The sequence below is a fragment of the Triturus cristatus genome, chromosome 7 (genome assembly GCF_964204655.1).
Source record: "Triturus cristatus chromosome 7, aTriCri1.1, whole genome shotgun sequence".
Taxonomy (NCBI): domain Eukaryota; kingdom Metazoa; phylum Chordata; class Amphibia; order Caudata; family Salamandridae; genus Triturus; species Triturus cristatus.
This window is the reverse complement of record NC_140590.1, coordinates 695073139-695098612: the sequence shown is the minus strand read 5'-3', so window position 1 is coordinate 695098612 and position 25474 is coordinate 695073139. Positions and strand designations below refer to the sequence as shown.

Here is a 25474-nt window from a genome sequence, read left to right as displayed (position 1 = left end):
ATATACTGATGTTGTGAATTATAAGATCTGGCTTTGTTTTTCTATACACGAGTTATTTACACATTTTGTATTCACCAATGGGCTGTCTCTACAAGTAACTGATAACACTGTCTGTGTGTGAGGCCCAGAGAGCCACGTTGTTCCTTTGTGCATCACCCGAAGTCTGCTTTGGGTCAGAGAGTTGGTTATGTTATGTATTTTGTAAGCATCGTGCATTAGGCCTGCTTTTTAATTTTTGAGCGTCTAATAACTGATCTGTTTATTGGTACTTAAGGTCTTGCTGTTCATTACAGAGGGATTCTAGATACAGTAATTTCAGGATGCAAAAGTACTTAAGCCTTCTGAGGTATCTCCTATGGAAAGGGAAATTATCGTGTGATAATGCACTTGTTTCTAAAGTTAATCTCACTTTACTGGACCATTTATCAGGGACAAATGTTGCCAGGTTTGACGTGGCAAAAGAGCCCCCGGCAAACCTTGAGTCCATTTTGCGTGCACAACTTCCATATAACTCAGAATGTTTCTGCCCAATTCAGGAATTGTCGGTAACTCGTAATGAGGGCCTAAGAAAACGAACCTAGCATTAACGCCTGCGATGTACTGCTATGCAGACAGCAAGCCGTCGTTAACTGCTACGGGGTCACCTTCCTTAACATAATATTTTGCCTCTCATTTGCCACCCGAGGCAGAGGGCATGCCTACGAAGAATTGCAGCCCAGGCTACAGTGCTTCGATAGTCAAATTGCTATTCGTTAATCATGTTGATATATTTATTGTTATTTGTATGTTTTGCTTTTAAGCAATTCATTTTTTGAAAGATTGTCAGCCGTCGGGAAATTTAAAAGTGCAACATTTCTGAGCAGGATGTGCCGATAGGAATTCTGGTGCGCAAACTGCGCATATAAACGCCGAGTGCTTTAAAATATTTTACTGCATGGCCTACTGTGCGTTCCTGCGATGAACCAGAATCAGAAAAGTCAGACAATCCCTAGTTTACTTTACTACTTATATATTTCACATTTTGTAATGCGTCATCTGCATTTTCTAATTTATCATTTTTAGAACGCTTTAAAAATCGAACTTGCTTATGTTGACTGTGTTATTGTTAGAGGAGACTTTTCCTTTATGACCCTAAAAAAATCCAGGCGTGAAGGCAAAACAAATTAAATAGGTTTTAAAATGTGTCCTGGAAGGCTTGTAATATCAATCGTGGACACAAGATGGCGATGTTCACCTCCTGGGAAATTCTAATTACTTGTTCCGCGGAATAATCTGATACATCGGGAACATGTAATGCTGTAGCTTGGAATAACCATGTTCGTTTCCATGTAGCGCTTCGTGTTTTAGCCTGCTTCTAACCTCTCCAACTTGTGATACACACGGGAACCGACACAATGGAGCATGAGCGATTTTTACACCAGTTGTCACATTGGGAAGTTGGAACCGCAACACAGCTCCTCTGCCCATAGAGCCGACAATGTAGGCGCAGACTGTATCGATGCCTACCTACTTCTGAATCGGCCATTCACTCCTCACGCTCCCTCACATAACACTACCCTTCGATGCGCTGCTTTCTTTTTTTTACTTGATAAGCATGTTGAAATACAATTACATCATCATCATAAGTCTTTATTCGAATTAAAAATAATTCATACAAGACACAACAAATCACAAATATAAAAATCACGATCACTAATTCAATAAATACATTCCAATAAATAGATAAAAACATTTTGATAAGAAAATATTAAACATGCAGCAGACAAATGATGTGCAATACACATGAATTAAAAAGGGTAATTAAGGCAAAAATAACAGCAGTACATTTAGAAGCTTTAAGCCTGCCCAAATACATTCTCGATAGGATGAAGGGTTTTTAATCTAAGTGACCATGCCCACCCCAAGTATTTAGCTAGGCCTAATGAATGGACTGGTAAGGTGCTCGTGCATAAAATTCGAATAGCTACAACAGAGCTCCTAGTACCCAACGATTTGCATAAAGGGGAGAGCCAGTGACGTCTAGGTGCGGCATATGCAGGGCACACAAACAGGAAATGGCCAATGTTTTCTCTATTAGCTCCACAAGCAGGACAGGTACATGTACTTCCACCAAACCACCCAGAAGTTAGAGCCCTTAGTGGGAGGGAGCCTGCTCTAAGTTGAAAGTAGAGTTTCCTATCCTTTGGTGATGTTATCAAATCCCAATAGGGTTCCAGAAGGGGTGTAGCCTTTGCCTCTAGAAAGCGGCTAGTCATAGAAGGGGAAGTAGAGGCTGCCCACACCCTGTAATTTACCTTGTCCCAATAAAGTTTTTTCAAAAGCTTTTTTGTAGGAAAGTCAGCGGCCGCTGGATCATTCCATAGGTTTTCCAATCCCAAAACTTTTAGTGATTCTCGGAGGTTCCTTAGCCACTTAATTTTGTGAAACTTATCAACCTGGATTACGTCCATGATACCCACTGCGTAATATCGAAGCTCCGGAGTAGTCCATAATCTCCTCCAGTATAAAACTGGACGGAGATTAGCCAAATCTTGGATGGACTTCCTGCCTAGGTCATAACGCAGTGGGACCATTGGCGTACTTTGTGGCAAGCCTGTAATGGAGCGGAAGAATTTATTTTCAACTACCGTGAGGGATGTTAATGCATCAAAGCCCCATAGCTCGGCTCCATACAGAACCGAGTTTAGGGCCTTTGCCTCATAGACTTGTAACACTGGTTTAAGAGGTTTGGTAAGGGATTTTTTGAACTCTTTAACCAGCGTTCCCGATATTTGGGTAAGTTTCAATGTTGACATTTCCAGATGCCTATTCCACCGATTGTTGTGGGACATGTGAATGCCTAAGTATGTAAAGTTGGTTACCTCCTCGAGAGTTTGGCCATTCATCGTAAGCTTACCAACTCTATAGCTAGTGTGTGGGTTAAAGGTCATAAGCTTTGTCTTTGCCACGTTGACCTCCAGTCCATGATCTGTACAGAAGTTTTCGAATATTGCCAATGCCTTCTGCATGCCGCTCGGAGTTTTTGACACTATAAGAGTGTCGTCGGCAAACATTAATATTGGTGTGGTTACACCTGCCAGTTTTGGAGCATCAGTGTTGGTCTGGAGCATATAGTCCACTATTCCATTAATATACAAAGAGAATAGTGTTGGGGCCATTGCACATCCTTGGCGGACACCCCGCTCTACTGGGAACTCGGTGGTTGATTCCCCCAGGCCACCCCATTGAATTTTTGCAAAGTTGGACTCGTGCAATCTTCTTATTAAGGTCAGGAGTTCCAGAGATAAACCTAGCTTTTCTAGAACCCTCCAGAGCTGTTCGCGGGGGACGAGGTCAAAGGCAGCTCTTAAGTCCACAAAGGTGACATAGAGACTGCCTTTGCCCAGTTCGACGACTTTCCATAACAGCTGCTTAAAGCGAAACACCTGGTCAATGGTGCTAATGGATTTGCGGAAACCCGCCTGAAGACTAGAAAGAATCCCATTCGCTTCAATCCAAATAAGTACCTCATTCAGAACCATCCTCCCAATGACTTTTTGAATTGTGTCAATTAGGCTGATGGGTCTGTAGTTCCCCGGGAGGCTTTTATCGCCCTTTTTATAGATTGGAATTATGACGGCGCCCCCCCAAGATTTAGGTACTGGAGCGCCTTCAGCCACGGCATTCGCTATAAGAGCGATATACTTGCTCCATGGGTCTTTGTTCGCTAGAAAGAGATCAGAAGGAATGCCATCCAACCCAGGAGCCCGTCCTGCAGCTACACAGGACAGTGCAGCTAGAGAGTCTTCGGGGGTAAAGGGCCCGGACAGATAAAAGGCATGAGGCATTGTGCCCTGACTTATGTAGTGGGGGTCACACGCATATTGGGGCTTAAAATAGCCCAGCCAATCCTCTTGCAAGACATGATTTGAAGGATTTTCCGACAAACCTCCTCTGCCCCACTTCAGAACATTCCAAAACAGTCTAGCATCCCGGGAATCGCTGGCCTCCTTTAGGTCCTGCCAAAACATTTCTTCCCATTTTATTTTAGCTTGTGTGATGCTTTTCCTATAAGCAGATCTTGCTAATTGAATAAGTGGGGTGCTACCACTGGATAAGGCTTTAGCCAGGGTGCATCTTGCATTTTTACAGTGTTTGTCGTACCACCTAGCTTGCTTTGGCGGCTGCTTAGTACCCTGTCTTATTTGCTTAAAAAAAAAGGGACGTAATCCCTCAAAAAACGACTCATGCAACCTAATTACTTGGTCTCGGGTTTGCGAGGTATCCTCAAGATTTACAATAATTGCAGAGAGATTAGTATTAATCTGGGCTATTACTGAATCATTAGACTTTACTGATGCCCATTTTAGCCTTCGAAGGTCATTGGTAGGCACACATGCGGGGGGGGCCAAAATTGGTTCTTTTGTCAATGAACAAGATTTGCCCCACCAGCTATGAGAGACACAAATGGGATTGTGATCGCTCTCCAATCTTTGCACCACCTCCATGTCTATGGGGAGGGACCACAGCCTCATGCAGCAGAGGACATAATCAATCCTACTGCTTGAGCGGCCGTTGTCGAAGGTAGGTGCTCCAAGCTTATCTCCTTTAACTCTTCCATTCAGTGCCCGGAGTCCAAATTCTAGGCAGAGTGCGTTGACCTGTGTTGCCACCATAGACCACCGTTTGATGGGAGGTAACGCGAGGGCTGGGATGCCCCAGCGTAGGTCCTCATCGGGGTCAAGCCCCCATTCAGAATCGCTATCTAGGAGGGGTTCAAAGGTGACATTAAAGTCCCCAGCTACAATCAGGTCCCTACTACTCGATTTAGATTCTATGAGTGCAGTAAGGGTTTCCAACACGCTTGACTTCTTCCCCTTCGTGCCCCGAAGATAGATGTTATATATATCCACAGTCCTCTTGGGGCCGAACGTGAGCCTCACCAGTTGGATATCCTGGGACCCAGTATCGATCCCAGTAGCACATGAGAACAAATCCTGGCGAGCCCATATAGTTAGACCGCCAGAAGGGTGGCCTTTGGGGCCTTTGGTTGCTGGGACATGAAAATTCAGATAACCCGGCATGTACCGGGCCTCGGAAGACCATGTTTCCTGGAATAGGCAGACATCGTAATCATTAATAAATCTCACCCATTCGGGTGTGTCAATTTTGCTAGTAATGCTAGCCAGGTTCCAAGACAAAAGGGTGCCCAAGTTTTTACTCGAGCCTATGACATGGGGCTCGACAAGGCTTCCAGATACATTTGCCCTCACTTCCGACGTATGCGATGACGACAATGAGATCTCAGACGTGATTGCTAATCCATCCATTGTTAAATTATCAGTTGCCCCTGATACCATAGGAATTAAGGGGGTATTAATACTATAAAATTGTCAATGACAGGTGGGTGAGGTGTAGAAGTAATTTAGGTCGTGCACCTCAATTCCGGATCTAGGACCATAGGGAGTGTTTTCCGTAATAAACCTTGAGAGTCGCGCATCTTTAAAATTAACGATGACACAATCGCCCTGAGTATTTTTAGGTTGAGATCCTACCCATTGGACCCTTCTAACAAATAGAATTCGACCATTCAGTTCATTTGGAATTGGCCTGTGAATGTTGAGCCAATGACTAACTTTATTTTTTAATTGCTCATAAGATTCATTTTTGTTGGTGGGAAGTTCGGGAACACCTGTTAAAACTACAACATAGGGGAAGGATTCACGAGGGAGATGGAGTTGGATCGAAGATGGCCTGGAGTCATTACCTTGGGGAGCAACGTTTAGGCTGTGTAAGTTAGTGCTCGAACCATCTAAGTGCATAGTGTTTGTATTGGTGTCCTGTGTAGTTTTACTTAACCTACCCTCACGCCTCGGAGATTTACAGTTTTGTGTCCTTCCCGCCTGCCGTAATGGCTGGGTGCTGTTTAAGATTGAAGTATCTACAGCAATTGGAGCAGGGGCAGGGACAGGCGGTATAACAGATGTAGGTGGAACAGGACCAGCAGAACCAACAGAGTAATTAATTTTAGGTATGTCCTTGGTGCATAATTTAACGACATTCTTCAACGAGCAAAAATTATCCAGAATGGTTTGTTCCAATTTATCTACTTTAGATACTACCATTTCGATTCTTTCCATTAAAGGGGAAATTAAGGTGCGAACAATGCTTTCTAACTGGAGAGCAAAGTTACTTGGATAAAATGGGGGTAACACAAGTCTACCAGCATAGATGTGCCGGGGCTATTATTTGATAAGTCAAGAGGAGCAGTGTTTTTAGGTGCTTTGGAGACTTTTGCTGGCCTAGAGTGATCCGTCGTCCCCCCCCTTTTCCTTTTCTGTGCAACTAATCTGGTGGATGTGGCAGATCTGGCCCCTGCTCTGGTCTGGGGGCGAGGGGTTTTAGGTGCAAGTATGGATACTACTTCCTCTACTGGCGATGCAGCCACTGAATCAGACGTGTCTAATGTAAATCGTGATGCCTCCTCTCGTGGCTGCTCTCTGTTATTACTTGGTGAACTTACATGAGCTAGGGGGCCCAATGATGAACGCCTAATAAATGAGGGGTCTGTCGAGAGGCGTCTTTCAGTAATGGCAATTTCATGGTCCAAGACCGAGACAGCACGGGTAATGAATTGATCCATGGTCCCTGCAATTGTGGGGGGAGCTACGGGACGTTTCCCCTTCCCTGCCATTTTTCACAGAACTAAACGTGTAATAATAAACAGTGTATGAGTAATAATCAATTGTCCAGGTATTGGGACTAGCAGCGGCTTACTTCCAATGCCGGACGAAAAGGGTGTAGCCCAGCCCGGCCTCCTCCGGCCCCGGACGGCCACAGACGGTCCCGCCCTTGTCCTGGGCTTCTCCCGGCGCCGCCCGCGACGCGGGGGATCTGTTCGAATTTAAGCGCCTCCATGCGCTGTGGTGGTGATGGGAGCGGACTTCCACCGCTAAGGCTTCTGGGTAGTGTAGTCCTGCACACAGCGGCCGCGAGAGAACGTGGCTGCGGCGGCGGCAGGAAACGTGGAGAGATGTTGTCCAGGATCAGGTAGGGAAAAACGCACTGTCAGTGTCACTCAGCCAGGGTTATTTGACTCGCCCCAAAACAAAATGAGGGTCTTATGGAAGTATCCCTCCCACCTGCTGAAGCAGGAATACAGCGTCTTAGTATGCGCTCTCTTCAGTGTTCATCAATCAGGTACTTTTGTACGTTAGTCCTTTCTCCTTGTCTAGGCTGAACTGTTTACTGAATGTCTCTGATGAAAGAGAAATAGGACTGCTGAGAGGGACGATGCTACATGTACTCAATCCCTGATATCCGTGCTTGTAATACGAGGCAAAATAGTAATACGAGGCAAAATAGTCAAAGGAATAGCGAGGTAAGGTGCGAGTCTTTAAACAAAGACTTAAGCGCTTTCCAGCTTTCACAATAATAAGGAGTTCAACAGCGCTTACCTGCGCTGGCAGCCAGTGGCATATCTCTTTAGCGCATTTCCAGCGCGTTCGGGAAAGGGGCGGGTTACAATGTATCCAGAGTCCGTTTCTCCGTGCTTCCTCGCGCTGACGGCAAGAGAACTCCAGAAGCGCGTCTTCAGCGCGCAGGGCAGTTTACAGGTCCAGCAAAACTCCGGTCTCATCCGGTGATAAAACACAGGTCGAAGATTTCAAGGGCTCTTGAATTGGTTCCGTGGAATCAGATCAAAGCGGATAAATGACTAGCAGCCATTACACGAACAGAGGGGGCGTGGTCCTCAGACAGCTTTCGTGCCTTTTCAACGTGAGCATCCGCTACTCCGCAACTGTCCTGAGTTGCGGCAGTTCAACAGCTTCCTCTGGGGGCGATCACCATTCCTTGTTCCAGGCCTTGGCGCTTTCCTCTCAGCCAGTGGCGTCCTCACAGGCTCATTCGGTGTCACTTGGATGGTTTTGAGTCACGGACTATTGAAAAGGTCTCAGACGCTAGTGGTTATGTCTACACTACATTTATTTTTAACTTGAAAATAATGCATTGTACGAGTGGGGCTTTTATTCTGTGGGCTGTGAGAATCGCTCTCTTAATTTAAAATAAAATGTGGTTTTAGTTATTAAACAGAAGATTAATGTGTTTAGCTGATGACCAAACCTACGTTGATTGTAAAGCATTTCTACAGCATTTCTGCCGCCTGCTAATACTATTTGTATAGCGCTTTGAAGATCGACTGGAGAAGTAACAGCACAGATCCTAATAACACATCATTTCAGCTCATTTGCATATTTGCCCCTGGCGTGTGCTCCCAGCCAGTTCACCAGCACCTCTGTGTTTGTTGTTCCACCTGTAGATCCATTTCTGGGAGTCCCTGCGCAAGAATGAGACGCAGAGGGTGAAGACCCTCTTCCTGCCGGAGAACGGGGTGAAGTTGAAGAACCTGACCGGGTACACAGCCTACCTCATCAGCGTGTCCGCGTTCAATGCGGCCGGTGACGGCCCCCGGAGCCCGCCCTTGAAGGCGCAGACGCAGCAAGCAGGTGAGGAGCGGGAGGGGAGGGGTGAGGGCGACCTCTGACCAGGGTCACTCCGGGCAAGACATTATTTAGGGCCCCTGACAGGAACAGCTCCGCATTAGTTTACCCATTTTCTGCAAATTCAAACCCAATGATGCCAAACAATATTGAATAATAAATTAAAGTCTGAGATGGAGAAATAGACAGATGTGAGATAGCGATAAAGTTCACTTTCCCAGGCGCCCCTTTGGAAAACGGGGGCCTTGGGCAATTGCAAACTTTACACATGCCTTAAAACGTCTCTGTCTCTAACCTGCCAGACATGGTTACTCTGACAAGAGGCCCAGCAGTGACCAAAACATATAAAAAAGAACTCTCATTTTGAGGGCAGGGGCGCAAGCAGTCTGTGGGGCAGCATCAGAGGCACCGGGGAGAGCAAAATACCCTGAAACTATTTAGTTGGCCTTTCACTTACAAATAACTGCATACAAAATATTTGGTTTAACTATGCACTTAAACGATGAGCAGGATTTCATTTGATGACTTCAGCATAGATTGTTGATATTTTAAAGCCATCTACAAAAACTGAGAGCCTTGCCGTTTGTATTCACTGGTTACAGAATGTTCTGAACCGTTACTGTATTGCTGGAAGAGTTATACCACTTTAATTTAAACCTGTAATATGTAAATTACACAGAGATCTGGGGAGTTTGTGCATTAGTCCACTGACCTACCACACTATAGTGGGAACTTGTAAACAAAATGATACGCACACGTCTCTTTAACAGGTGCAGCAGGCGCACAACGCCCATTGAGCTAAAAGGGCTTCAGCACCCCCTCCCCCCTACCCCCCGTCATGTGTAGCAGCCCGGGCTGAGACAGCTTCCTGGGCACACACACAGCCGCACCCAAGTACTTCACAGGTCTTTAAAAGACCATTTACTTGCTGACGAGGCTTTGTTGTATTTTCACCCCCTCTTAGAGCCCCTGCATCTCCACTCTGACTATCACTGGAAGAGTCAGCCCCCCCCTCCCCCCGAAACTTTTAGTAGCCCCCGAAATTTGGCTCTAGTTGCGCCTCTGAAGTGCAGTAACCTACTGAGCTTGGGAACGTAGGGCCACATGTACGAAGCAATTTTCCTGTCACAAACAGTCCGATTCACAGAATCAAGCTGTTTGCGACCGGGAAAATGCCTTCTGGGATGTACAAAGCCCAAAATGCGATTCAGTTATTTGTTACTGAATCGCAGTTTTGATTTTGCGATACGGTATTAGGAAGCAGCGTGTGAAGGGCATCCCTCCCTAATCCCGAATCACAAGGGTATATATGAATGTTTTGCGACCTGAAAAGTGTAGGAAAACATTTGCTTTATATCACCAAATTCAATTTGGTGGTAACTCATTTGCAAAAAGGAAGACATCCCCAGGGGACCCCTTCCCCTTTGTGAATGCACACAAAAATGTTTTTTCAGAGCAGGGACCACTGCCAACTCTTAAAAATGGAACTGAAACATTTCATTTTTCTTTTTGAAATGCATCCCATTTTTCTTTAAGGAAAATGGGCTGTATTAAAAAGAAGAAAATATTCCTTTATCTAAAAGCAAACACAGACATGGTGGTCTGCTGTCCCCCGCAGGCCACCATCCCTGTGTTTTTAACGATTCCCAATGGGCCGCAAATTGCGACCTACCTCATGAATGTTAATGATGTAGGTCTATGTGCGTCCCACTGCGAATCGCAAATGAAACTCTAAAGAGTTTCATACATTTGAAATTGCGATTTCCTAATTGCGATTTGCATGAAATCGCAGTTAGGAACTCGCAATTCAAACGTTTGTACATGTGGCCCATAATCCCCGGTCTGCACAATACTTGTAGACCTCCACAATAGGTACACATGAGTTCCATGACCAGGAATAGAGTGAGACCTGCAGGCTACACCTGAGTCTCTTCAGCAGGCCAGGACTGGCGCTAGTGGGCACTTGGAGTTTTTCTGGTGGGCTGGCTGGGTGGGAGCTGGAATCACTGCTGGTGGGACCTGTCTTCTTTTGCTGAGGGCTGGGTGGGCTGTGTTTCCTGCCTGCAGCGATGCAGAGTTTTAAATATAATACAAAACAACTGGTTTTAGGCAAGTCAATTCAATCCACCCTCGCTTCAAAACCATTTTTGTTTTTTGCATTTGAGTGGTCGCTGTCTCCTGCATGGTCACCACTAGAGTGCTGATTTTCAGAGGTTGGGGTGAGGGGTCCTGTACATATGATAACACTATTAGAAATTTAAAACCGTGTATTTCTTTATAATGTTATCATTGCAACACATTTCAGTTTAGTATAATGCATTTTACCATTGTATTAAGTGGCAATAGTTTCAAGTAGCAGAGTATAATCATTACCTTAGAAATATTCATGCCCCAGCACCACTGCCCTGATGGCAATGCTCTTAGTAGAGCAAGAGGAAAGTCAGTTGTTTTTTGCCCTCTATACGTGGCTAGTGGTGTTATTACGGATGGTAGGTTTTATTTACTTTTGTGAAGGGTACACCTTGAATGGATGTATTTCAAGATGCTCTCATATGATGTTAAAGGAAAAGAAGGCACTGTGAAAAGAAGTAATTGGCTAGCATCCCTCCCACAATGCAGTCAAGTGGATTGATGAAATGTGCAATTCAGCCACTACATGGTTATCTCTTTCTCTCTTCCATTTTAGTTCAAAGCTTAATGCTTTGTGTTTCATTACTTGAGGGTCTAAATCAGCACACTGTGTTAAAAACATCCGGGCTAAGCATGTTTCACAGGGGTTGGTGACAGTGTTTGGAGCGTGTGATGTTTTAATGCAGGAGCGTCAAATGAAAACCAGAGAACCCACCCTTGGTTTGTGCATTGAGACCATCAGCTCTACATACTTAAAAGTCTTTATTCATCGTTATCCAGTCTTGAATTAATTCATCCATCCACTCGACACCATCCAACTATTCATTCATTGAGCCATGCAGTCCTGTCTTCACCTTCTATCAATCTATTCAATGATTGGACAAGTTTCTATAATGAAAAATGTGTTGTACAAATATCATGCTCGCACGTTTTTGAAACATTTCTTTGCCTGAGAACCCTCAACCCAAAATTGCTAACGCAATGGTCAGACTTGCATGCGGTGCTCGCTGCCTGCAGTATGGGGGGCTGGTCTGGCAACATTTGCCAGGGCTGATTTTGGTTCTCAGGCCACGTGGCTCTCCAGTGACTATACACCTCCCACTTAGCTCAGAAGGACTGTAACCTTCGACTGCTGGAACATTGACAGGAGAGCTCAAGTTGTTCTTGAGTTGTGGGGGCAGAAGGGATGGTGATGGCAGTTCATTTCCAATCACTCAAATGCAGCACACACAGCAGTATTCCAGAATAGGCATGTCAGCGATCGTATATTTTGACTCAAATACATAGAGGGCTCTCATTGAGGAGCCTGCACTTAAGCCATTAAGGGGTAGAAAGGGCGACCGACATGCAAGGGGCTGCTGATAGGACAGTTTTGTGCCTTGCCATTCCCTTCGTGAAACGGGAGCATCACCTGGTACCGAGGTTTAGTGCCTATTTTGTAAAAGTCTTGATTCTGTAGTTTCCAGCGCATGAGATGCGCATCGGTCTTGCTCGGGAATGCTAACATGGCCAAGGGTCCACCCAAGCTCCCCAAACATTTCATCATTTTACAGTGCTCATATGCTTCCCTCTCTTGGCATGTCCTTTTCCTTTGGGTTGTAATCTAAAATGTTTTCCACTGTCCTGTTTGCAGCAGCCTAGTGTGCAAACGTGGATTAAGTGATGTCTAAAGCAATGCTGGCAGACTCAGCGGAGTCGCCATCATGACCTCCCTTTCCACTCCACTGCTGGGCGAGTACCTGCCTTTTAAAAATGTTCTCTGTTGCTCGCTCTTGCTAGGATGCCCCTAGTGGATTCAGCAACAGGTGAAGCTGCCATTATGTACAAAGGATGCTCATGTTCTTCAATGTCCCGTATTAGGACAAAGTGATGCGAGGTTTGGTCCCTTGAGAACTACTCTCTTCCAATTCTAGTGTGACTTATTTAGAGAGCTGTGCTAATCTCTACATTTCACATACTTACACCTCTTTCAGAATGCAGCTCCGTTGGGCGAGAAAGGGCTGAAAGGGTCTCCTTGTTTACGTCATCTGTCTGTCCACTCATCTCTTCATGCAGAACTTGCTACTCCTCCATCCTCAACCTCGGACAGGTCCAGGCCAGGAGTAGTCGTTAAAGTATAGGGGTTGTTTCTTCACACAAAAAAGCAAGGGAACTGTTTTTACAAAAGAAAATAATGGGATCACCGTGCCCAACCGATTCCACCCACTTCGACCTCCGATGCCCAGTGGGTTGTATGCAGGGTTTTGTGACTTTTCTTTTGTCTGAAGGAAGCCAGTTCAGCTTCAAGTGCTAGCGTATACCTACAACAACTGAAAAGTTCGTAATGAGTGTACAGAGATATGGGTAACCTTAATAAAAAGATCATTACAGTTAGCACTACATTGTGCTGTGTTTGACTGGGAGACCAAGGATCGGACGTGCACGAAGACCAAATAACAACTGCCTGTTTTGTGTGCATGAAAGTGGTGTTGCCAATGCTCCATCTTGAATTCCTCTGTGTGTGCGTATGTGTGACGGAGAGGGAGGGAGACTAGCCCTGCAACTACCTATTCTGTACACGTTTGTGTGAGAGTAACATTCACATTGCAGGTGCCTGTGCTCTATCTGTTCTATGTGTTTGTGAAGTAAGCTTACACAGCTGATACGTGTGCTGTTAGTAGATACTGTCTGTGTTGCACTTTTCTGAGTGATTGTGAGGGTTGTACGCACTGTTTCTACATGTGTTGTGCATTGATGATGTCTGTGTTGTACATTGCCTTTGTGTTTGCGAGAGAGGAGTACAATGATGTTGTTTGTGTTGTACCTGTACTGTGTATTTATGTGGGTGATGGGGTTGTAACAGGATGTCATCTACATATATGTTGCAATTCTTTAGTACTGATGCTGTGTCACTCTGTGCATATTTGTGTAGGCATCTTGTGCTGCTGCTTGTGCTGTACCATTCTGTATTCATTTAGGTATGCTTGCACTCCTTCTAAATGTGCTGTACTTGTTCTCTGTGGTACAGGGTATACTTGTAGTGCTGCTGCATGTGATGTATCTACTCTGTATTTTAAGGAACTTTTTATTGGTTGTTGCAGTGCTGTAATAGTGTGGTCCACACAAAAGTGAATGGGTATGGTATGGTTATTTGTAAAGCGCACTATCACCCGTAAGGAGTATTCTGGTGCTGAGCAGGTGTGTGTGCCTAGCCTTGCCTATGGTAAGTTTGGTTAATTGAAAAGCCAGGTATTCTGCTTCTTGTGGAATTCAAGAAGAGAGGAGGAAGCTCTGATGTGGAGTGAGAGGCTGGTCCATTCTTTAGAAGGGGTGGAGTGATGTAAGTGAATGCCCATCCTGCTGATCTGGTCCTGTGTATGTGTGGGATGTGTGTGAGAAGGAGTCCTGTGGATCGGAGGTGTTTAAGTGGCTGGTGGATAGAGATGCAACTTTTCAGGTAGATGGAGCCTGGGTTGTGAAGTGCCTCGAATGTGAGTGTGAAGAGTTTGAACTGAGCACATTTGTGAATCAGGAGCCAGTGGAGCTCTCTAATGTGTGGTGTAATGTGAGTTTTGTGTGGGAGGTTGAGGATGAGTCTGGCTGCTGAGTTGGAAATGGTTTGTAGTCTTCTAGTGAGTTGTTTGGTGAACTAGGCATAGTGGGTGTTCCCATAGTCCAAGTTACAGGTGACTAGTGGGTGAGTGACAGTTTCTTTTAGTATTGCTTGGGAGCAATTTGAAGAGCTTCTTCAGCATCTTCAGGGTGTAGAAGCAGTAGGCAGTGACAGCAAGGACTTGTGTAGTCATTTCTAGTTTGCTGTTGGTGTTTATTGCTAGGTCCCTGTCATGGGTTCTAGGTGTGGGTCTGAGATTGGCCGGCACCAGTTGGAGTTCCATGGTGAAGTGTTCTTGCTGAAGAACACTACTTCTGTCTTATCGGTGTTGAAATTTAGATAACTGGCTTTCATCTACCTTCTATATCACCAAAGCATGAGAGAACCGATTTCATTGATGCATAGGAGTGTTAATCATCCATGCTTCCGGAAAAATAAATTGTAGTACTAACATTCTTCAACATTAACACAGTATTTAAAGTGGTGGTAGAGCATGAAGATGGTGGACGTGTGATGGCTGGGCTAATTCCTTCTTCTGACAGTTCCCCGCTCTCTCCCTGGGGCCCTGGGACAGGAGACTGGCAGCCATGAACTCACACTAATGCAATCTGATGCTGCCTTTACTTTCATCCACTGACACAAGAAACATTATATTTTGGGAATCGTATCTCATCAGTGATGGTTGCAGGCTGCATTGACGTTGCCATGGAAACTGAAGTGTGGGACATGTCCACTGTGCGGCTGAACCCAGCCTCCGTGCCAAATGGCAGCATTCAGCTCATCTCTCTAGGGCAATGTGGACTCAGTTAGATCTCTGTAAAATATTTCCAGTCTATTATTCATAAACAAAAAAAAAGATTTGTGGCCATTGTTTTTAATTTTTTTAACTGTTATGTGTTTGCACGATGAAATGGTGCAGTTGCCTTTAGGACTGGGTTTGAGCCCACCACATTTCAGGAAATATTTACTGTTTACTGGGAATATTCATTCATTGTTTGTCTGTAAGTGGCATTGATAAAAGGCCCTGATGCCAAAACGTGTCATGAGTTTCTTGATATTGATAACGTTTATACAGCGCAAATGCCACAAAGGCGTCTTGGCACTGCATCTGCTTAACTGTAAATTGAGTAGATGGAACTGAACAATGCTCCCCTGAAAGGCCTTTGGCTGATCACACCGACTTAGAAAATAGCAGGTTTTCAGATGCTTCCGTAAATGGAATGCTAGAATAAATTCCTGAGTTTCCTCGTAATGCAATTTCTACCATACTTATATTATATTATACGTATATATATATATATATATATATATATATATATATATATATATATATATATATATATATATATATATCACGGAAAAACCAAAGGTTACAGGGACGTTATAGTTAGGCTCAGATTTCACTTACACAAATCCAGTGAAATTCAGCAGTTATAGTTACCTGAGCTACCTACAACATACACCCCCCACAATGCACTGCTTATGACTGCACATATTACATCACTCATGACATGATCCAGTGAGTGTTTTCTAATAGATTATGAGTGTTAAACATATATACCAAGGTACTACAAAAGTTAAAATAGTATACTTTTTGTACTACTAATCTGTGATACTGTTTATAGCATATATTACATGTTACTGTGTGTATCTGTCAGTGAGTGGGTGTCCGTGTGCCTGTATGGGCGTGGGAGTGGCTGTATGGGTTTATACATAGGTGAGTGAGTAGCTGTGTGGGGAACTAAGTGGGTGTGTGATTGCCTGTATTAGTGAGTGAGTGAGTGGGTGTTTCTGACTCTATGGATGAGTGCGTGGCTGTGTGTGTCGCTGTATGGGTTGTTAAGTGGGTGTGTAAGTGACTGCATGGAGTGAGTGGGTTTCTGAATGGCTGTATAAGAGAGACTGGCTGTGTAAGTGGCTGTATGATTGAGTGAGTGACTGCTTGAGTGGCTGTTTGGTTGAATGAGTTGGTGTGTGAGTGGCTGTATTGTAGAGTAAGTGTCTCTGTGAATGGAGGCACGGGTAAGTGAGTGGATGTGTGAGTGCTTGTATGGATGTGTGAATGGTTATGTAAGTAGTTGTGTGAGTGCTTGTATGGGTGAGTGGCTGTGCTAAGAGGCTGAATGGGTGAGTGAATGGGTGTGTGAGTGACTGTATAGGTGAATACATGGGTGTGAGAGTAGCTATGTGGGTGAGTGTGGCTGTGTGAGTGGCTGCATGGGTAAGTGACTGATTGTATGAGTAGCTCTATGAATGAGTGAGTCGTTGTGTAAGTACTTGTATGGATCTGTGAATGGGTATGTGAGTGACTGGGCATGTGAGTGGGTGTTTGAGAAGTTTTATAGGGGTTTGAGTGGGTGTGTCAGTGCCTCTGAGGACGATGTCATTAGTGATGGCATTTGAGATGTCATGAGTGATGTCACTGACCATCTCATTAGTGTCAAGTTATAGTTAGCTCAGCTAACTATAATTTCACTGGTTTTGTACAAGTGACGTTTTAGCCGAACTATAACGTCCCAGTAACCTTTGTTTTTTTTCAGTAAAAATATATATATATATATATATATATATATATATATATATATATATATATATATATATATATATATATATATATATATATATATATATATATATATATATATATATATATATATATAGCCCTTGGCATAGGTTATTGCTTGCCAATATTTATATAGACAGTATATTTCCAGTGCTGTAATATATTTTACCAGTCTTGGGATACCTGCTTTTTAGCATTAAGATTGAAACTGCCAGTGTTGATATACATACACTTTTAGCTATTGGTTAGACTCTGCCATTGTAAGAATAGATATGCTTCTTATATTAGGATCTATAGGGCCAGTGTTGGGAAATAACCTGTTAAATGTGAGGTCTGTGCAATCAGATGTTGTGTTGTGAAAGTGATCTGGTCATGTTGTGTCTGTGCATGTATAGCCCTTATATTGACTCTATTTAACTACAAAAAAGCGAAGAAAGAGAGATGAGGAAGAGAAATGCTCATCATGAATGGTGTGATGGAAATAATAAGGAATGAGGAAAGGAGAGGGGAGAAGGAATCGTGATCTTGCACAATGTTGGTTGCTCATGTAGAGCTTTCAGTACAGGGAGACTTTTCAAAGCACGAAAGGGGACAGAATGGGACATAAGAGGGAAAGAAAGAACTGAAAGGCTTTAGTGCTTATATTGGGATATAAAGAGCCCACATTGACATATATATACTGATGCCCATTGTTGGGATATGTAAAAACAGCTCTGGGATATGTACTGCCATTGTAGACACAGACTTACAGATTATGGCTCTGCACTGCTCTTCCAATCTCACTGTGCCGCTTTTCTCTCTCTCACAGCACCCAGTGCACCTAGCTCCATCCGGTTCAGTGAGTTGACCACCACCTCAGTCAATGTCTCCTGGGAGCCACCTGTCTACCCTAACGGCATACTGGAATCATACCGTCTTGTCTACGAGCCTTGTACGCCTGTCGATGGTAAGTGGCAGAGAACACCACTCAAGGTCCATGTTGAGGTATTTAAAGAACAACATCGAAGTTCTTTTGCATGAAGAGTAGGTTAGTACCATTTCATTGGGTGATTGTGCTTGGTAATCAGGGGCCACCTTGATTGGTCAACAAAGCAGTCTTCTCCAGGCAGGCCCTGGGTGCAGAATCCAATGGGAAGTCAGCTTTACATTAAAGGTGGTCCTTCACTACACCCAAGACCAAGCTGGCAACCACATATATCTCCTTGAGGCTTCACATTAGACACAGCCCTTATTATCAGTTTAATTTTCAGTAGATCAGGGTAATCATATAACCCAGTGACAACAAGGGCAAGGTATCATTAATAGTACAGAAGGTCACCAGAGATATTTATTTTGCACTTTTTGTTCAGTGACCCACATGATCCAGGCTATAAGAATGGGTAGGACCATATCTAATTTATATAGAAATGTTCATCTTACAATTGTTATAAAATTCTGTACTGTTTGCCAAAAGGCCATTATGTGAAGCACAGTTCCGACAAAGTCATACAGTACAAGTCTACAGTACAATAAACAAACGCTTAACCACCACATGTATATACAATGTGCTACTATCAGAACATCAAAATTAATTCCTTGCTTCATATACAGAGACCACCGAATGTTTGACAAATGTACAATTGTTTTGACCACCCCCAACGTGGGGCTTCTTCAAGGTAATTCAAAAATCCTTGGAGTGCTTGCCACCTAAGTGTCAGTCCTTAAAAATAAAGGCTTACACAACCATTACCTCAAATTACGCTTAAAAGCGTTGGACAGCATGCTTCAAAAACCACATAAAAATGAATGAATGAGTGAGACACAGCTCGCACCCCGTAAATTAGATGAGCAGATACCTCAGTGTATACCACTGAATGGAACAGATGATTTACAAGGTTAATATTTATCTATAGCTCCATGATTTAAAATAAACATATACTTCAGACTTCAAGTAGAGTGATGTATCTGGGATAGAGATTTAGTGAGTCCGTCAATTTTGAAATGACTTCAATTTACTAGTTTTGGATGAATTAATATGTAAAACAAAAGCACAACGGTCCCATGTATAGTGTATCTGTAAAATAGCACCAAACGAGGTATCAGCATGCCGAATACTGGCATCGGGTATGTATGTATATAATAATAATTACTATTATTATTACGATTACTGTTACTACTACTATTATTAGTAATATTATTATTAATAATAATATAAAAAATATCTAGAACGTGCTCCATCATCCCCAAGAAGTATCCCGGCGCTCAACCAATGATACAAAAACTGCATAATCTAGCCACCTCTACAGGGGAAATAACCAGGTCTTCAACCTCTTCCAAAAAATGGCCAAATTCATCCAACATCACCCATCCTTAAGGAGCTATGTATTGATGCTTACTTAAGACCATGTTCAGAAACTCACAACGCTCCAAGCCGCAGTTCCATCTTCAGATGTTATTTTCTTTCAGTTGCTGTATTTATACCAAAGAAGCATGTGGTGTTGGTAGTTTCTAAGTGATGTCCTAGAACAGGATCATCACATGAACACCCATGATAAGAGCCTAAAACTCCCTTTCAGTTAAAAAAACATAAGTTACAATTCCTGACCCATCACTAGATGTCAGAGAAATAAGAATTGTAACTATAACAGATGTCAAGTTAACATTCCCACCCACCCAAGCCTTTACCTGCCAAAGCAACAGGACATCCATTCCAACCTTCAGCTGCAGGAGGAGCTACACTTTCTTAGCCCTCACCTGCTGAGCCTTCACTTGTAGAAGGACGTCCAAGGCCACCTCAGCACTCGCCTGAAGTAGCAACACCACTTCTGCAGCCACCGACCTGCAGGAGCAAGTACCACAGTCTTCCTTTTGAAGACCACCACCTGATCCACCCAACCGTTTACCTGTAGGAGAAACTCCACTTGCTTCCCCACCTTCATCTTCAGAAATAACTCACCTTATTTCATAACCCAGAAATAACTTCCCAGCTACCCCAGCCTTCATCTGTAGAAGCAACTTCACATATACAGGTACCTAAGCTTTCATCCGAAGGAGGAAAAACACTTAACACCAGGTCTTCTTCTGCAGAAAGAACTCCACGTTCTTTGCTCCCCCCATGACTCATTTCTAGCAGGAAACTAGTTCAACAACTGTCATAGTCTTCATCTTAATGATTGTCACGGTACTCACCCCATCCGTCACCAGCAGGAAGACTTCTTCATGCACCATCGAACTCACCCACCTAAGCAATCCCAGTTCAAAAGTCACCTAGTCATTGATACTGCAAAAACTTTTACTGTGCAGGTGCTGAAAACTGTGACTCGGCAATACCAGACCCAGGACACCTCCTGCTGCCAATGTTCTAGTGCCCATTGTCTTCATCCCCAGAAGGAACAGGACATCCGCCACCATAGTGGCATCACTTGCAGGAGACATGCCTCATCCTCAGCCATCGCTATCCTTGTCTGCATGTGGAGCACCACGGACTTAGAGAAGACAACGGCCCCAACCGTTGGCTGCAGGAGAGTCCTGGCTGTAGAGATGATGTGTTCCCTTGAAAAAGAAAGCCTCACTGGCCTTCGCTGTTGGGAGGATGCTAAATCAGCCTCAGGAAAGAGCCACTCCTGTAGACGTCAGAGTCCTACACATCAAATTGGCCAGTATTATACCCAGTGTGGTCCTTTAGGCCGGCCATAGTCTGTATTTAAGCACCACTTCCTTGTCAAAGTAATACTCCATGTAAGTTGCACACCATGATCTGATAGGGCAAATTCTGGGGCATAAGGGGAAGATGTCTTCTTTGCATTACTCCTTCCTGCACCCATGAGCAAGGGAATAGCCAAAAATGTAAAATACCCCACTTTAAACCAAGCCTCTAATGACGTAGAGTGAAAGATGGCAGTATGCTCGACCGTTCCTAGAATAGTACACTTAAGCCTTAGATCCACTCTTCAATCCATCCCTTTTCACCTTTACTTCCTTCCGTCCATCCTTTCATTAGATTCACCATCCATCAAAATCCCATCCTTCTGTTCACATTCATCAGTCCTTTCACCCATCCATTTTCCCATTTCCATTTTCCCAGTCATCCATCCAATGACCGTTCAGTTCTCACATAGAGCTGTCCATCCTTTCACTTTTCCAGCCATTGGACCTTTCATTCTTCTCCCCATCCTTCATCAATCATTTCCACCTTCCTTTTATCCTTTTGCCTTTCTATCCATTCTTTCAGCCATCAATTCTTGCGCTCACCCTTCAATTTTTCTTTTCACCCACCCTTCCTCCCATTCACTTTGCCTTTCACCTTTCATTCCTGTTTCCTTGCACTTTTCAGTACTCTCACCTGGTCTTCCTTTTCTCTTTGCTCTGTCCAGTTTCTAACTAGCACAGTTCTGTCTTTTCTCACATTATTTTGTGTTTACCTTTCTCTCTGCCATGTCTACTTAATTGCTATTTTCTTTTGTCTTTGTTTGTATCATTTCTTTCTCTCTCCTTTACTAAACTTGGCTCACATAGCAACAATTGGTCCCTGCCTGTTACCCCTGCCCTACTCTTCCCTCAGATCACGTTATAACCTTTTGTACACCGCGCTGCAGACTGAAGATACCAATGTAAAACTAAACAACCTTTAGTGGTTACCTGCACTTAAGCTGATAGAGCGGGGGGTTCATGACGCCGCTGCCCATGAGCAAAGGAGACAAAACACCAACTGCAGCCTGCTCCTGTAGCACAGCAGAACATCTGTTGGGAAGAACAAAAACCGGCCCTCACCTGTGTGTGGATACCACATCAGTTAGAGGAGATGACAACTACTATCTTTTTTCAGGATAATATCACAAAAACCACTGGAGGAGAAAGATCTGCTAGAATGAATAGTTTAATTCTTTTAAAGCACAATATATGTCGGAACTGGCTTCTTGGTGCTAAGATCATTGATTGACAGCAGAGCCAGCATGACTCTAACCAGATCCCAGAGAAATACTGAGGAGTCTTCGGAGCCGTGCACGACCCAGTCTGAGAGAGTTGATAATTACTCCTAATGGGGGACCCTGAAACGCAAAGGAGCATTTACTCCTCCCTAGGGGAAAAATGTATGAACCTGCAACAGCTGCCCCCTCTTGCAGAAGAGCAACAAATCGCTGGAAGAAAGTACCCACTGTTCTCCTCACTCTTAAGAGACCACAGCTGCAGCTTTCTCCTGCTGAGAGGGTGCATCACCCCATGGAAGAGACCAAAGACAACTGACAATTTCTAAAATGTTTAATGTAACATAACATAAGATGTTCTATCCGTGGCCCAGAGGAGCGCTCCATTTAACCCAGAGAAACCATCAACCAAGCGCCCGCCCCTGCAGGGGGCAGCACTTTATTCAAAGGAGACAACTGCTCTGGCCTTCTCCTGCGGGGCACTCAACGCCACCAAGATCTGAAAACATCCACAGCATCCTTGGAGAAGACAATCCCCCACCCGTGCCTCCTGACGACTCCAGCGGGATAAGGATGGAGCAGATGATATGTTTCACCCTGTTTTGTGCTTTTGATTAAATCACATGCTTGTGTAGTGACGTGTCCTGCTGTTCATGATTCTCTCAATGCCTCCAACATATTTCATGGAATAAGCCAATTTTTCTGGCGGCATGCCTTCGCTCCTGTGCTCTTCCAACAAATGCTGCAAGTGAAAACCTCCTGTGCTTCCGGAAGCGGTATTGTGAAAACAACGGATTTAGCAGTAGTAGGCTGTGATTCCTCCATGAGGTGGAAGAAGCACAGAGGCAGGGCAGTGAATGAATGTTACCTCCTGCTGCTGGCAGGGGCACCATCAGTGGCATGGAGGCAGTGTTCCTGACCCCATCCCTGTGCCTGGTTCGTGGAATCTGGGACTTAGACTTAGTTGTTTGTCTAAAGATTTCAAATTCAGGTCTGGGTATGCAGAGCTTTCTTTCTCCCTCTCTTCCTCTCTGTTTCATTAATGCAACTGTACAGACTGTGTAGAAATCAAACATTGATGTAAAATGGATAACATAAAACGTTTGTGCTGTTTTGCATTGTCGGAGTTGGGGTAATTGTAGTTTGGGTAAAGTGCCTAACAGAATCACATCCATACTCCTGCCCCTTGCCTGCTTTTTAATTTGTTTCCAAATCTCTCTCCAGCACATCCTCCTCTCCAGTCTCATACTGTAACATCTTGTTCTAAGGGGCTCTTCTGGTATTCCCCGTCTTTGCCCTCCACTCCTCTCCTGTTCTGTACTGGGCTTTTAAGCAGACCAACGACAGCTTTAGCTTCATACGTGAATTACCATCATGTTAATTTTTTCCACTTATAGACTTTCTTTTCCTCTCCCGTTTACCCGACCCCTTGATTCTCCACCCTCACCCACCACTTCTGTTTCATGTAGCACTATGGAGAGGACAAACTGTGGCATCAAAAGCCATAAACACAAAATAATGCATTTACTGCAGCAGAAGAGCCGGCAATGCATCTTAGATGATGGCTTAAGTGCTGACACACTAGTCCACACCACATTAGGCCAGTACTATGGTCAGACTTTCAGCACCTTATGCGGTTCTCCTCCATGAAACTTGAAGCATCCGTAGTCTGCAGGTGCCCGGGCTTCCAGAGAGGGAGCGCTGCTCTAACTCCCTCGCCAGCTTTTGGGCCCAGGGATAAAGGTATCTCTCATGGATTGGCTTGACTGAGACATCTCATCTTAGATATTGTGGAGTGAGAGGAGAAGGCAGACTCCTATGGCCCACCTGGTGTCACTCACTGCATCAGGATTACTGACTGTTAGTCCCTGCTCCTTCTCGCTAACCACCCTCGCCTCACCCTGAAGTCTAGATCATTCCCTCGTCAACCCCACATTCCCCCTGCCTCACTATCTGCTGCCCATCCCACCTACCTACGATGCATTATCACTCCAACACTTGAAGCAACAGGAAGAACACTCCATCCAGAAGGCTGCTCCTTACTGCTGTCTTGTACCCTCTTTTGTCCTTGTCTTTAGCTTTCATCACAGCTGTGCCCCTACCACTGTGCGATGTCATAGTTAGGGGGCAGGATCAAATGTGCAGAATTTTATATCCAGTTCAGCCAGAGCACCTCTTGTTTAATACCAGTGGGAGGGCTGCATGATATAGCTTTGCCAGTACAGAGCATGGTTCACCAGTAGCTTGCACTGCACCTGCACCAATGCCGTCCCTACAGAGGGCTTGGGCGGTACAGCAATATCAAGGGTTGCTCCCCGTAGCAACCGTTGATATTACTAGACCACACTACAACCCAACGTACAGTGATCAAAAGCCTCTTCTCCTCCAGCACTAATCAGTCAGAAGCTACTCTACAAATTCACCTCATTCCTTCTGTTCTATCTTGTGTGCAGGTGTGAGCAAGATTGTCACCGTGGATGTGAAAGGAACTGGCCCGCTGTGGCTCAAGTTGAAGGACCTGGCAGAGGGGGTCACCTATCGCTTCCGTCTGCGGGCCAGGACGTTCGTGTACGGACCAGAGCTAGAGGCCAACATCACCACTGGGCCTGGAGAAGGTAGAGTACCATGGGGTGCCGAACAAGGTCACTACACCATGATCCTGGGATCATTTTCAAAGTCAGACAGGAATAAAGGAAATCAAGAGATTTTGCTTCAGTGTCTCTGAAAGGCTGGGAAGCTAAGTTTGGTCAGTTATCTGTCAGGCAATGATGTACAATAGGGGTGGATGGTAAACTCCGCCCCTCGGGCGGAGGGTGCAGAGTTTTGCCCACTCCACTTGGAGCTGGGAGTTCTGCAAAAACTCCACCTAGTGTTACGTGGCAGAGTATTTTCTTCTGCATGGCTCGCCAATGTTAAGTTGATGAGCGCAAGTGAGAAAATCAAGTGCTAACCCACCTCCCGGCGAGATTTCTCAATGCAGGCAGTTCTAGCAGATCGCTACCACTCTCATTGAGAAAGCTACCACTCGAGTAGAAAATCTACTCAACTGGCAGAATGAAGCAGTGACTTCTGGCTCACCGCGTGGTGCCGTTCACGCGGATTGTACAGTGCAGTACAAGCTCCTGGCGCTAAAAATAAGCACGAGCCGCGTGACGTATCGAATTCTGCCGCTCGCAGAACTCTGCGTAATCTCGCTGAGTTTCTAGTTAACTCCGCGGAATTCCACAGAGTGAAAGTCCACGACTTCCGCCCACCCCTAATGTACACCCGAGCAAGGTTAACAAAGCTTCATTCTGAATGAATTCTGAGGGGCTTCTGCCTTCTGCTATACCGTCTGATTTCAATATAGTCTGATATGCTTCTGGTGAATGGGGTGATGGGGAACAGAGTCTTTTTACCTCGTGCTTGACTGTTTTTCTGTTTCTTTGATCCTTTTCTCACTTTAATTTGTGGGTCAATGCTTGGAAACATGCGTTTTATCACCAAATCCTTGGGTTGACTTAGATATTTAATTTTACAAAATCTTGTTGCACAGGACAAAACCAAAGAAAATATTGCCGAAGTGTGATCATGAAAATGGAAGTCTTTCTCACACCCCTCTATTTAAGGATTATTTAGGTTAGGGCGGTCCCTCTAGTGACTTTGCTGCAGGTTGGTGGGGTGAGAAGCATGGTCTAAATGTTAACTTTGTGGGATCTAAAGTCTGGATGCCTCCGCTGTTGTGAATCATTTGTGCCCCCTTGCCTGGAAGGATTATTCTCCCTCAGTTGATTTGTTATAAAATAGTTCCATTATGTTATTTTGG

General features: G+C 44.5%; 1 protein-coding gene across 8 annotated transcripts in view; it reads left to right on the top strand.

The window, feature by feature from the left end:
- The window catches only part of SDK2 (sidekick cell adhesion molecule 2), a 1027095-nt gene that overhangs the window by 939025 nt on the left and 62596 nt on the right, over positions 1–25474 (top strand). For all 8 annotated transcript variants that reach the window (XM_085617351.1, XM_085617350.1, XM_085617348.1 and 5 more), the window contains 3 exons: positions 8300–8486; positions 17574–17711; positions 24123–24284. In XM_085617351.1, coding sequence (XP_085473477.1) covers positions 8300–8486; positions 17574–17711; positions 24123–24284 — 487 coding nt within the window. The remainder of the gene's footprint in view (positions 1–8299; positions 8487–17573; positions 17712–24122; positions 24285–25474) is intronic.